General features: G+C 37.7%; 1 protein-coding gene across 1 annotated transcript; it reads right to left on the reverse strand.

Moving 5' to 3' along the window:
• Positions 1 to 1,035: 1,035 nt before the first annotated feature.
• LOC147388250 (uncharacterized) lies at positions 1,036 to 2,237 on the reverse strand. Its single transcript, XM_086419997.1, has one exon. It carries the CDS (start codon positions 2,180 to 2,182, stop codon positions 1,175 to 1,177), a length of 1,008 nt encoding a protein of 335 aa, XP_086276123.1. The 5' UTR covers positions 2,183 to 2,237; the 3' UTR covers positions 1,036 to 1,174.
• Positions 2,238 to 14,228: the final 11,991 nt, after the last annotated feature.

Below are 14,228 nucleotides of genomic sequence, written 5' to 3' on the forward strand. Positions count from 1 at the left end.
TGAGGTTGAGGAGCCATTGAGAAAAGAAAGTTTTATTAAATGGACTGTCAAGCACTCACCCAAAACTCAAGGGCTAATCAGAAAGAAATCCCTCTGTTAGGATCCTTCAGTAATTTTCCTTTAAAAAAAAAAAAAAAAGTTCCTTAGATGTTTGGTCCAAATGCAACACAAATATGCAAAGCACAATTTTTTTTATCTTTTTTGCTTTGGTAGCCAACACATGTACAATGATAAAATAGCTATCTTTTTGGTGGAGGGGCATATAGAGATTTGAAGTCCGGACCTGAGGAGCAAATCCAATCAGTCTTGCCATCTTAACTAACCCCTGATGGATATACAAATCACAATATATTATAGAAAAATTTTAATAAAGTATACCATGATTAAAACAAGAATTATTAAATTAGTCATGATAATAGGACTTGCCAGGTGGCATACTCAAATGACTTCATAACGTGATAAATTCAGGTATCGAAGATCTGTACGCCTCGGGATACACGATTGCACTTCCAATTAAAAAAGTGTATCTCGAGGCATACATATCTACGGTTCTTGAACGTATCCACGTCGTGGAGTCATTTGAGTATGCCACCTGGTGAGTCGTATTATCAAGACTCTTATAAAAGAATACTGATTAACCATAAATCTGTTTATTGGGGATACATTTGTGTATCCCCAGGAAGCAAATCAATGGTTCCATGTCTGTAACATGTCAGTCAAGTATTGACTGAGTGAAGACTTTCTAGTTAGAATATCAGCACTCCTTATAAAATTGAGTGCTGATTTTTTAACTCAACCTGATGGGGAAACTCAAAAACTCGCTAATGTGGCATGGGCAAAGAACTGTAGATTCTGTCCTTCGAGATACACAATCGACCTACAATCTGCAGTTGTGTATCGCCAAGTGAAAGAAAATATAGTTCTTTGCGCATGACATGTCGGTGAGTTTTGAGTCTAGTTGTCAGGTTGAGTACAAAAATCATTAGTCTATATAAAATTTGTAGATCATGATAGAAAGACCGTAGTTTCCTCGTACAACATTAAAAGCTATATGATTAAAATGCATATATTTTCTTACACATCACTAAAACTACTGATCAAAAAAAGTAAAAAAAAAACAAAACAAAACATCTCAGAAATGCTCAAAACTTAATAACTATTTCTTCTTCTTTCTTCAGATCTTCAAACTCTCCATCTCAATACTGCTCTTGAGAAGCACATACTCTCCAATATACCTACCGAGATGATCGTACAATGCACTCTTATCAACCACCTGATGATGATGACTCTTACATACGTAGTAAAATATACTCTGCACCAATAACCCTAAAAGATTCACAATCACCAAAAGCCCAACCAAAACCACACCAATCATAACCCTAACTACCACTCCATTATCCTCCCCAACATCCGAAACCCAAACCCAATCTACCATTGCATTATCCTCCCCACCATCAATCACAAACAAACCAAATAAAATCCCAATCACCCCACAAATCAACAAATACATGAAAACAAGTACCATCGCCAACCGAGTCTTCCCTTTCAACAATTCCCAACTCTTCTTCAGCGCTGCGAACCCGTAAGTTGGTTCAAGAATCGAAATAACACTAGCTAAGTGCCAGAGAGCCGTGAAATAGACATGGACATAGAAGAAGAGAAAGAAGATGTCAATGACACCGATAAAGAGGAGAATTGGATTATGGTTAACAACGGCTTCGAAGATGCCGAGAATGCAACTGATGAAGACGGAATTGTAAGCTATCATGAGAAGAGAAACGTAAAGAAAAGTGACGAAGAGACGTTTGAAGACACGAGGAATGGCTGAGATTGTGGAAGTGAAAGAGACAGGTTTGGAGGTGTAGAGAGAGGCAACAGTGAAGACAACAGCAGCTGTAGAGAGGAGAGAGAAGGCAAACAGGAAGATTAAGTAGGAGAATTGGATTAGATAGAGAAGTGTCCATTGGTGATGAGTTTTGGGGTTTGAAGGAGATTGGTTTTGGATTTGGTTGAGAATTGAGTAAGTGAAGAGGGAATGAGCTAAGATTGCAAAGGAGAGTGGGAAAATTAGGGTTAGGGTAATGAGGGAGAAGGTTTTGGTTGATGATTTGGGGATTCTGATTGATTCTTTGAGAATGCCTGTTAAGGTTAGGAATTGGAGTTCTTCTTGCGGAAGATCCATTGGTGGCACAGTAGAGAGAGAGAGAGAGAGGGAGAGAATGGTGGTAGTATGGAAGACAGGAGAAGAGGGCAAGAGAACTAAATAGTTAGAAAAGCAACATGCATTAACATGACGCGCTTTTGCCTATTATTGTTTTTTTAATTTCTGTTTTAAATTTTGAACTTTACTTTTAAAGTACTCAAAAAAAATCTATCTATTTTACACACTTATCAGTTTATGGTACAACCACCACCACCTTGGTCACCACTCGCCAGGGTTTTCAATGGATCAGATTGTGGGTCGGACCCGTTTATGGTACAGCCACTAGAGGTGCACACTGGACCGGGTAAATCTGAGAACCAAATCAATCCGAAGCCGATTGGATTGGATTGGTTCGGATTGAACATGATTTGGTTCGGGTACGGATTGTAAAAAAGAAAATCCGATTGATTTGATTCGGTTCCAGATTAAGGGTATAATAAAATCGAACTAATCCGAGAATTGAACCAATTTTTATATTTATTATAATATATATTTAAAAATAAAATACAATCTTAAAAGACAAAAGGTAAAAACATTCAAACAATACTCAAAATCTCAAACCCCTTTCTTAATTTTTTTTCATCTATTCTCTCTTCTTCAAGTTCTTTGAAGAAAACCTTAGCCGTTCGTTTCCCTCACCTCACCACCTTGTCGGAAAGTTATGTATTATACGTGATGCTTTATTTAATATTTATTTTACTTAGTTTTAAGTTCTAAATATTGAAAATAATAAGTATGAGAACCGAGAATCAATCCGAACCAAGGTTGGTTTGGATTGGTTCGATTACAAATTTGTAGAACCAATCATGTTTGGTTTGATTCCGATTTTGCCACAAATTCGAATCATATGCACCCCTAACAGCCATCACCCCCTTGGTCTCCACTCACCAGGGCTGTCAATGGATCATATTGTGGGGCGGATCCAATAAGAATCGGATTGGATCCAGGATAAAACCAATTAGAATTGGATTGGATCCTAATTTGGTTTGGATTTTTACCTAATTCACTATTAGGATCCAAGGGTGTTAATTTAACCCGTTGGATTATTAACCTGGTTCGATCCATTAAAAAAAAGACCGATGAAGACCTATATTTTCAACTCATTAAATTTGGGTTGGGTTAGGGCTTAGCAATGCCCAACCCAATTTAGCTCGTTACTATAGTTTATACACATTATTTCCAGATAAATATATGAATTTATAACAAAAGATAACTAGAACATATTATAAATCCAATCTAAATAACACTTGGATTAGGTTCATTGTCAAGAATGGATCTGCTAAGTTATCAAATTGGATTTGATCCTTAACAAAATGCCGAATCCTCAATCCAAATCCAAAGATATTAGATCGAAAAGAATTCGATTTTGGGTTTATTTGGATCGATTGACAGGTCCCATTGGTCACCACAAACTCCACCTGGTCGTCCCCTCCAGTACATAAGAGCTCACAATGAACTTTGCCAAATGAAAACTCCCAAAATAATCCTTTTACATACATGATAACGTATCGGATCATAGAAAGATTAAAGCAACGCGCATTAGTCTTTTTATGGAATTTTTTCTTTTTTTCGTACTTCTCTTTATGGATTTTTTTTTTTTTATTTTTTTTTTTTCTAATTCGGACATTTACTTCCAAAATACTCATTTTTCATACCTATATATGTTATTCTTTTTTATGGTAAAGCACCACCTCCCTTGGTCACTAGTGTGGTCAATATTGGATCTGGCCCCGATCGAATCTAGGATTGATCCTATTGGATCGAATTGGAACGAAAATTATCTGATAAGAATCAAATCGGATCCTGGTTGGGTCGGGTTTTTTATCAGATCCAAATTGGATATGGATCAGACCAAATCCGATTTTATATACAAGATATGAATAAACTTGGTATATTTAGACAAAAATATATACCTATTTCATGGAAACAGGACATAATTGATCCAGCAGTGATTGGTTATTGGACTATATTGTGTATATGATCCGATCCGTTGAGACTTCCATTGGTTACCACTTCCTCGACCGGGTGGACCCTACGAACTCCATGAGAATGTTACCTAAAGGAATCTTGAAAATAAAAATAAAAAAGTATGGATTGGTTTGAAATTTCTGTCATTATTGCATTTTTTTTTTTTCTTTTTTTCTTTTTTTTCAACTTTAAGTCATTTATAATAAATCTATGCTTTCTAAGGGCATTTATTGTGTATTGTAGATCAATTTTTGAGAGAACTAGGTATTAGGAGGATCCGGACCCACCACCCAATCAAGTCCATCAACATTCCTAGGCTTGGCCACTCCCAATCTAACAAACAAACAATAGAAATGTTATAAATATATGGGTATTTTATGGATGCCCCTCCATGTTTTGACGAATTATTTGAGATAGTCCTGCATTTTCAAACTGATGTCATGCCCTTTGACCTTGGTCTTCTCTAGAAAATTTATTTACAAAGATCTAAATGTTTAAATGTCGATCTTCAACGTCTAGCCAAATACCTTTTATTATCTTCGTCTCCCGATATACAATGATCTTTAAGCTTTAAAACCTGTGAGAAAATTTATTTCAACTTATTGAATCTCATCTTTATCCATCATCTTAAATTTTTTTTATTTTTTTTATTTTTTTTCAAATTTGACTTCTACCCTTTTTAGAGAATCATAGAATTTTTTTTAATCTAAAATTTCATCATCTTTTTGTTCTCAAAAATTATATCTTGCTCTTGAGGTTTGAAGGTTGAAGGAAATAATATCATTAAGGCTGAAAATTAGGATTTATTATAAACAAATCTATACCCTAGAGGTTGGATATGATAGGGGTTTTGGCTAGTGATTGAAATTGAGGTTATTTAGTTTAATTACAGTTAAGATTCCTCAGAAGACCGTGATTAAGGAGGACTTTCTTCAATTTGAAAACAATGGGAAATATCACAAATATTACCAAAATATGGAGGCCTGTGTAAAATAAAATGTGATTAGGTTTAATTTGGGATCAAGTATGGACCCACACCAACCAGATATTGGATCATGATCCGATCCATAACCAATTCATATTGTGTGACCCAATTTGATCCACTATCGTATAGCTATTAACAAACCTAGTTATTTACTTAGAGAGTTAAAAGTAGAAGGAATCAAAAAATGCGTAAGGAGTGATTGTCTATTCTTCCCAAAACTTAAGGTGAGAGAAAATATGGAGGACGCGTATTCTGGCAATAATGGGAAGTGGGGTGGTGGTTTTACATCTATTTCACTATCTATTTTTGGGAGTAAGGGCCCTTGTCCTCGTGTAGTAGGGGTTTTTATTTTATTTTTATAATATAAGAGCCGTGCTAAACTGACTAAGAACTAGGGGTGCAACTTATTTTGGTTCAATCAAAGAATCGAACCAATCCGTGAGTTTTGGATTGGACTGGTTTGATTTTAACTAAATAACAGTTCGGTTTCGGATTAAAAAATTAAGAATCGATACATTCGATTTGATTTTCAATTCAAGATTTGTAAATAACCGAACCAAAATAATTTTTAAAAATAAAATATAGAAAAAGCCCCTCTCTCTCTCTCTCTCGTCTCTGCGACGGTATGAGCTGCGACGCGACGATATCTCCCCCTCTTTCTCTCTCTCTCTCTCTCTCTTTCTCTCTCTCGTCTCTGCGACAACCGGTGCCTCTCTCTCTATATCATCTCTGCGACCTGCAACGACTGGTGCCTCTCTCTCTCTCTCTCTCTCTTAAGTTGCAAAAATAGATGGGAGAGATGAGAGACAATTCGATCGAAAACGAGGGAAAGAGGCAACCCATGGGACCGAACTGAACAAAATCGAATTAAGGTCGGTTTGGGTTGGTTCGGTTTTGGTTCTCATATAATAGAATCGATCTTGATCGGTTCGGTTCTGATTTTACTCTAAACCGAACCAACCCGAATCAAGTTGCACCCCTACTAAAAACACACAAAAACAACTCAACATGTGCATAGATTTTCTTCCTCGAGATACACAATGAAAATTTATGGATTTGTGCCCATTCCATGAGTAGATATTGAGGAAGATGTTTTCTCAACTCACCCCAGGAAAATAATTTTCCTACCATCTAGTGTTATTCTCTCACGCCCAAAATTAAAAACGAACTCTCTACTCTCTTTTTGAAAATTTCATCGATGAATTTAGATGGTTGAACTCATTTTCCCATGGAATTTATGTTTTCTTGAAACGAATTCCTTATAATCATACGGATACTAAGTGATTGGAAAATCATTTTTCATGTACTTGTCGTGGGGGGAGTAGAAAAATATTTTCTTACCAAAATGGGAAAATTGCTTTGTGCTAGAAAATGGTATTTTCATGAGAAATCACAATCATATACTTTAAAAATATATTTTTCTTAACAACGATTTTCCCAACAAATGTCTACTGGGACAGTTTTTGGGCCCATGGGTTCTAATCAACATTTAGGCCTTCTTGTGTGGATTTATATTTCCAAAGTCAGCTTGATTGGTGATACTGTAGTCATTCCATCTGATCAACGAGAAAGATCAAAATATCAAAGTATAACTTCGTTGTTCAACATATGATGGTAGACTATTAAATCAATATAAATATGCCACGTTTCCTTGTCTTACTTTTTAGTGGACACTTGGCAAGCTTTTACCAAGTGTTAGTTCAAGTGTGCAATTTTGTTTTAGATTTATATTCGTACCCCTCTATGGTTTTGAATATACATGAGTTACCCTTGTATTTTATAATCATGGGACATGGAATGCACCCCCATACCTCGTTTGACAAATAAAATGACCAAAACACCCTTATCTTTAAACTGAAAAAAATCCCTTTGTGAAGAAATTACATTGTTCTTCAAAAAGTTGTTCATGAAACCAACCAAATCCTATCACCCTCTTTAAAAAAATATTTTTTCCACCACCTAATGGCTAATGCCATTCTCTCCTAAATTTGATTCAACTCGAATGTCCAACAAGTTGATTTAACATCTGCGTGTCAACTCGAACAAGTTAATAAAAATATATTAAATTTATTAATATTGAAAAAAGTAAAATTTTGTATTTTAAAACTAAGTCAATAAATATATACTAAATTTATCAATATTAAAAAAACTAAATTTAGTATTTTAAAATGAATAAAATATGTAATTTGTATTCCATATAAAAAAAAAATTATTATATATTATTGAACAACAGTCGAATTTCTAACTTAACTCGATCCAATTTAAGTTAACTCAATTGAATTGATAAGTTAACTCATCAGTAGGTTCTATCAAATTTTAGGTCAAATCACCTCAAAATCTATTAAGTTGAGTCAACTCAATCAAGTTTCATATCAATTGATCAATTATACTAAACTAACTCCTTTTATGATGATATTTACGTAAGTGTAATATAATTTTTCAGGTTTTAGGAGAGTGAACAAATGAAGAAATAATAAAGGATGTCTTTCTAAACAAAGATAATTTTTAGGGGATTTATAAAAATAAAAATAACAGATTGGAGTGGTAACTTGAGAGTAGTTAGTAAAATCTTCTTAATGCCCCTCACTCCTATAAATCATCAAACTCATATGAGTGAAATCAACTACTACAATCAATGAGATGAACTATTCTAACCATCAATCTCGATGATTCGAGTCACTAATCTCAATAATTCATATTCAAACTTCGAGACCGACAATTTATAACCATCGTGACAATTTTAAAAGGCTGATATTGACTGTAGGCACCAAAATTTTGAGGAGGTCTTTACAAATTTTATAAATAAAAATCCTTAATTTTATTAATGAGCTTCAAATCCAAATTGAGTCCATTAAATGGGAACGTGCCCCCCTACAAGTTTGGGTTTTGGGCTTTCGCAGATAAAGCTCATGATCCTATAAATTCAAGTGATCCACATTAACTATTGGGCCTTATATCCAAATAAATAAGTTTGGCCTAATAATAATCCTTAAAATTGGATTTGGACAAATTTAGCCTTTTAAACAAATCAATTAAACCTCTTTAAGTTGGGGTATAATTATAAAGTTAAATTACCTTTAAGTCTATAAATACAAGAGCCTCTCTCATTGAGGGGGGATCTGGATCACTTTCTCTCAGAAGACAGAAGCTCTCCCTCTAGAGAAGAAGAAGCTCTCAAGCCCTCTTCTAGAGACAAAGCAAGGTTCTTCAGAGATCCGGACTCCGACTAAAGAGAAGATCAAGCATAAAGCCCTTCTCCGGAAGCCAAGAAAACCTTCTTAGCCGATAAAGCGCGAAGCCTGGAGAGAAGAAAATCTACAGAAGCCTCTACAGAAGATCAAGTACAAAACAAAGACAACGTTAAAGCATCATTCTCAACCGATAAAGCGCGAAGCCCGGAGAGAAGAAAAGTTACATACATCATCATCACTATTTTTGTATTTGACTGTTAATCAAAGGAAATATTGAGATCTGTATCCACTTTTCATCAAAAATCAATAAAATCATTTGCGATCTTATTTCATGAATCTCGAGGTAGATTCGTAGAAATTTATTGTCGACAAATTTCTGGCACGCCCGGTGGGACCATCTCAACCTCTCATCTTTTAGTCAACTGCAAGAACATCACCTAAAATATCGATGGCATCTCGTAACGTCAACGCTATCACATCTGCTGCTACTGAGAAAGGTAAGAAAATCCGTTCTTCCAATCTTGAATCTGATCAGGTTACTAGTCGTGATCATTATGTGACACGAACAATAACAAAGATTGGTGGAATCAAGCTAATGGAGCCTCTCCAGCATCACTCCAAGAAACGTGCCACAAAAACAGCACTTACCACGAAGGAATCGTGGGCGGACGTGGTAGAAGACGACTCGTCAGATTCTAGATCTGATTCGAAGTCAAGCGAGGGATCTTCTAGATCTTTATCGATCACTTCTCCGTCACAAACTCACACATCAATCAGAGCAGTGATGACAGTTGGAGTGCTAACAATGGACGAACAAGTTGCTCAGATGGCAGATACCATCAACAAGTTAACAAAAGCAATGAAGGACAAAGACATTCAAATCACAACCCTTGTTAGTCGTTTGGAGCATAAAGACAAGGAGAATGAATCAAGTGCTGGACCGTCACATCCTCCAGGATTCACCCCTGAAGCATACATGGCTCCGCATGAAAAGGAACAACGAGCAGACTATTCTGGTTCACGAAAAGCTACTCGAGATACACCACAAGGGTCTGTTGCCTCGCTTTCTATTCAACAACTGCAAGCAATGATTACAGACACCATTCGTGCTCAGTATGGGGGCATGCCACAATCCTCATTGGTTTACTCCAAACCCTACACTCAACGCATTGAACAAATGCGTCTTCCGACAGGATATCAACCACTAAAATTTCAACAGTTCGAAGGAAAAGGCAATCCAAAGCAACATATTGCCCACTTCATCGAAACTTGTAACAACGCCGGTACATTCGGTGATTTCATGGTGAAACAATTCGTTCACTCCCTCCGAGGTAATGCATTCGATTGGTACACTGACTTGGAACCCAACTCAATAGACAGTTGAGATCAACTTGAAAGGGTATTCCTTGGCCGCTTCTACAGCACTAGAAGAACAGTAAGTATGGTGGAGCTCGCTGCCGTCAAACAAAGGAAGGATGAACCAGTCATTGAATACATAGAGCGATGGAAAAATCTTTCCCTCAACTGCATGGATCGACTCTCTCAATCTTCTGCTATCGAGATGTGTGTTCAAGGGATGCATTGGCAACTCCTTTACATCTTGAAAGGAATCAAGCCACACACTTTCGAAGAGCTGGCTACTCGAGCCCACGACATGGAGCAAAGTATAGCTGTGCATCAGACTCCACGACTAAGCGAGCCTCAAAGACAGGAAAAGAATGACGGCAAGTCCTTCAAAACTAAAGAAGCCTTGTCTACCACCACCAGCAAACCTGTCAAGATCACAGGTAAAAGAAGAGAAGATCAACCGCGAGCTGATTCAACACAAGAAAAAGGAAAAGCTTGGAAGACTCTCAAAAAGCTTGAAGCAAAAAAGTACCATTTTCCTGATGCAGATGTCTTGGGCATGTTCGAAGAGTTGCTGAAATTAAAGCTCATTGAACTTCCAGTGCCCAAACGACCCGAGGAAGCAGGTCGCGACAATGATCCGAAATATTGTCGCTATCACAGGGTGATCAGTCACCCGATTGAAAAATGCTTCGTTTTCAAGGAGAAGATTATGGATTTGGCACGTAAAGGGAAAATTGAACTTGACTGTGTCGAAAATGTTGCTACTTCCAACATGACCTCTGTCACTTTTGGATCTTTTGATCCAATACTCTTGACAAGTCAGTATGCTACGCAGATTCCATCTCCTTAGATCACCAAAATTTTACCTAAACCATCACAACTCATGTCCGTACATTTTGATGTTGAAAAGGCCCATCCCACACTGGGGGCAAGGCCACATCAAAGAAAAATCATCACCTTTCCTACTTCACTTCAACAATGACCACAATCTCATCCGACTTCAAATTCAAAGTCGAGTATCTCACAGTCTACTTCAGTTGATGACGAAGGGTGGACAGTTGTCACTCGTCGAAAAAGACGTCCTACATTTGTGTCAACTCCTTCTATTTCGAAGCCAAAGAGAAAGAGAAGAAAGTCAAAACCAAGTACAGGGGCTTTCCGAGTTTGGCCCGCAGACCCCGAAGACATCCTTTAGCAACCTCCTCGTCTACCGATCACACTTCTAGAATTCTTACCCAAGAAACTCTTAAAGGAAGTCTGCACGATTTCATGTCATCAAGTGGAAGCAGAAATGCTAGAAGATGATGTCGGTGATAGGCCCGAAGAACATCCTACTACTTCCGGTGAGGGAGATCAACGACTTGAGAAAGACAATAGCACATCGGAAATAAAAGATTCACAAGTCGAGGTGGATTTGTCCAATGAATTCCAAAAAGTTCAGCTTACTTCAAAGCAAAGCTCAATTGATTCAAAACAGGAAATTCAACCTGACATAGATCCACAACAAGACAGTATGTGTATGGCCACAATCACCTTCACTGACAAGGATCTCCAATTGGGGTCTCGACCTCACAATAGGCCTCTTTATGTTACAGGTTATGTGAGGGAAACTAAAATTCAAAGAATCCTCTTGGATTGCGGTTCTGCGGTCAACATCATGCCAATTCGTACTATGAAACAAGTTGGCATCTCATTGGATCAACTTGCTCGCAGTAAGTTGATGATTCAGGACTTCAACTTAGGAGGTCAAAGAGCGATCAGCATGATAAGAGTCAAGCTTTCTATCGTAGATTTGGAGTCAACAGCACTCTTCCATGTAATTTATTGTAAAACTTCATATCACTTGCTTCTCGGTCGACCGTGGCTGCATGAAACTGGGGTAATACCATCCACGTTACATCAATGCTTCAAATATTACCAAGATGGTGTGCAGAAACGTGTGATAGCCGAAGATCAACCGTTTGATAAGGCATAAATGTATTTTGCAGATGCGAAATTCTATTTTGAAGGGGATGTCATTCAAGAAGCACTTCCAGTTTCGGTACCTCTTTCGAGTAAGCAAAAACCTGACAAAGGAAAGCATGCTATGAATGACGCCGATAAGATTTCTCCCGGTCCTCCACTTCAAAAAGAACGAAGTAAGAACCAAAAACCAGAAACTCGACAGATAAAAGTGGGTCAATCAATGGTGGACGCGTCATCCACAGTTGTATTGCCAACCCCAATGCTTCGCTACGTACTACAATCGAGACGGAAGCCGGGACAATCACCTTTCGAAGAGATTTCTTCAAAGACTAAACTTCCTGTCTCTAAAATCGAATTGGAGACGTTGAAAGAAGAGTTGACATTCCCGGTTACACCTCTCCAAAATCTTACATAGTAAGGACACCCGTGGAAAACGTTGTCCCAACTACGTCAATTGCGAATAACAATGAAAACAACCTCGCAAAAGTAGAGTCCAAAAGTTGGTTCGATCCTAAAACTTCAAAGTTATTCGAAATTTCTGGTTACAGAAAAGGTGAACCCGTACGATTGGGTGAACTACTACCAACTGATCAAATTCATGGTTTAACTTCAACACAAGTCAAACTCGTTCGAGCTGGAGAAAAGGTTTCATTCACACGAACGGGGCTAGGGTATACGTCAGAAGCTCCAATCAAAATTTCTAAGATGAAGACGGCTGCTTCACAACATACTACAGTAGAGATCATTGATGAGTCTGTAAAAACACCAGTTCCACGGACATCAGTCTTTGATCGAATTGATGACCACATCTCAACCACGTCGATATTTGATCGATTGGGTGCTTTAGATGATCGTCATGATGTACAATTCATAAATCTCGTGCGTCTGCCCTATCTAGACTTGGTTAGAAGGTTGGAGTAAAAATACGAAGGGAATCACGACATCAACCTAAGTAAATGAATAAACATGTGGAGCATAAAGATAGTAGTGGCTTGCATAGCGCTATTCCATCTCGCATGAAACGACAAGCAGCTTTAGAAGCCTCGATATCAGATGCATTGATTGTGAAGCGACTTACCATCATCCTCACAAATCAAACGAGCAACAACAAAGCCTCAACTGTTGAAATAAACAATTCTGAAGATGTCGTTTCGGTAAATCATATTACCATTGAGGAATTCCCTGAAGAGGATTCCACGTCGTCAGATGAAAAACTTGAAGATGCTCCACCAATCTTTGAAGAAGGCGGACAAGCCACTGTAGACGACTTGAAAGAAATAAATCTAAGGACAATTGAAGAGCCGCGACCCACGTTCGTTAGCACTCTTCTAAACCAGCATAAAGAAGCTAAGTACCTCAAGTTGCTACAAGAGTACCGAGATTTATTTACTTGGACTTACAAAGAAATGCCAGGACTTGATCCGAAAATCATTGTTCATCAGCTCGTAGTTAAACACGGAGTTCGCCCAATAAAATAGGCACAACGTCGTTTTCGACCAGACTTGATATCACAGATTGAGACAGAGGTCAACAAGTTGATAGAAGCTAGCTTCATCCGAGAGGTAAAGTATCCAACCTGAATTTCCAACATAGTTCCGGTAAGAAAGAAGAATGGACAAATTTGAGTATGTGTCGATTTTCGCGACTTGAATAATGCATGTCCAAAAGATTATTTTCCACTCCCAATCATAGAACTTATGGTTGATGCGACTACAGGACATGAAGCCTTGTCTTTCATGGATGGATATTCTGGTTACAATCAAATTCGAATGTCGTCAAAAGACGAGGAGCTTACAGCCTTTCGTACCCCAAAAGGTATATATTGTTACAAAGTTATGCCTTTTGGACTTAAAAATGTTGGTGCCACTTACCAGCGAGCTATGCAAAAGATCTTTGATGACATGCTACATGATAGAGTCGAATGTTATGTTGACGACCTAGTAGTAAAGTCCAAAAAAATGGAAGATCACTTACAACATCTACGTGATACATTCGACAGATTGCGACGGTATCAGCTCAAGATGAATCCATTAAAATGTGTTTTTGGAGTTACCTCAGGCAAATTTTTGGGATTCGTGGTTCGGCATCGGGGTATTGAAATCGACCGAAATAAAATTGAAGCCATTCAAAAAATGTCGGCACCAAAGAACATTCATGAACTCAAAAGTTTACAAGGTCGACTTGCCTACATTCGTAGGTTCATCTCAAACTTAGCTGGGCGTTGTCATCCCTTCAATCGATTGATGAAGAAAGATACATCATTTGAATGGGATGAAGCTTGTGAGAATGCTCTGAAAAGCATCAAGGAGTATCTTCTCAAGCCTCCTGTTCTTTCTGCACCAATTCCTGAAAGGCCACTGATTCTCTATATTAGTGCACAAGAAATGTCACTAGGAGCATTGCTAGCTCAAGAAAATGCCGAAGGAAAAAAATGTGCACTTTACTACTTGAGTCGAACTCTTGTTGGAGCAGAAGTAAACTATTCACCCATCGAGAAGACATGTTTAGCGCTCATCTTTGCCACAAAGAAACTCTGACATTACATGTTATCGCACACAATTCGACT

The sequence above is a fragment of the Akebia trifoliata genome, chromosome 13 (assembly GCF_017979445.1).
Source record: "Akebia trifoliata isolate Shusen 1 chromosome 13, ASM1797944v1, whole genome shotgun sequence".
NCBI classification, from domain to species: Eukaryota; Viridiplantae; Streptophyta; class Magnoliopsida; order Ranunculales; family Lardizabalaceae; genus Akebia; species Akebia trifoliata.

Coding starts and splice junctions, on each gene's coding strand:
- LOC147388250 (XM_086419997.1), bottom strand. CDS start 2,182: ATGGATCTTCCGCAAGAAGAACTCCAATTCCTAACCTTAACAGGCATT.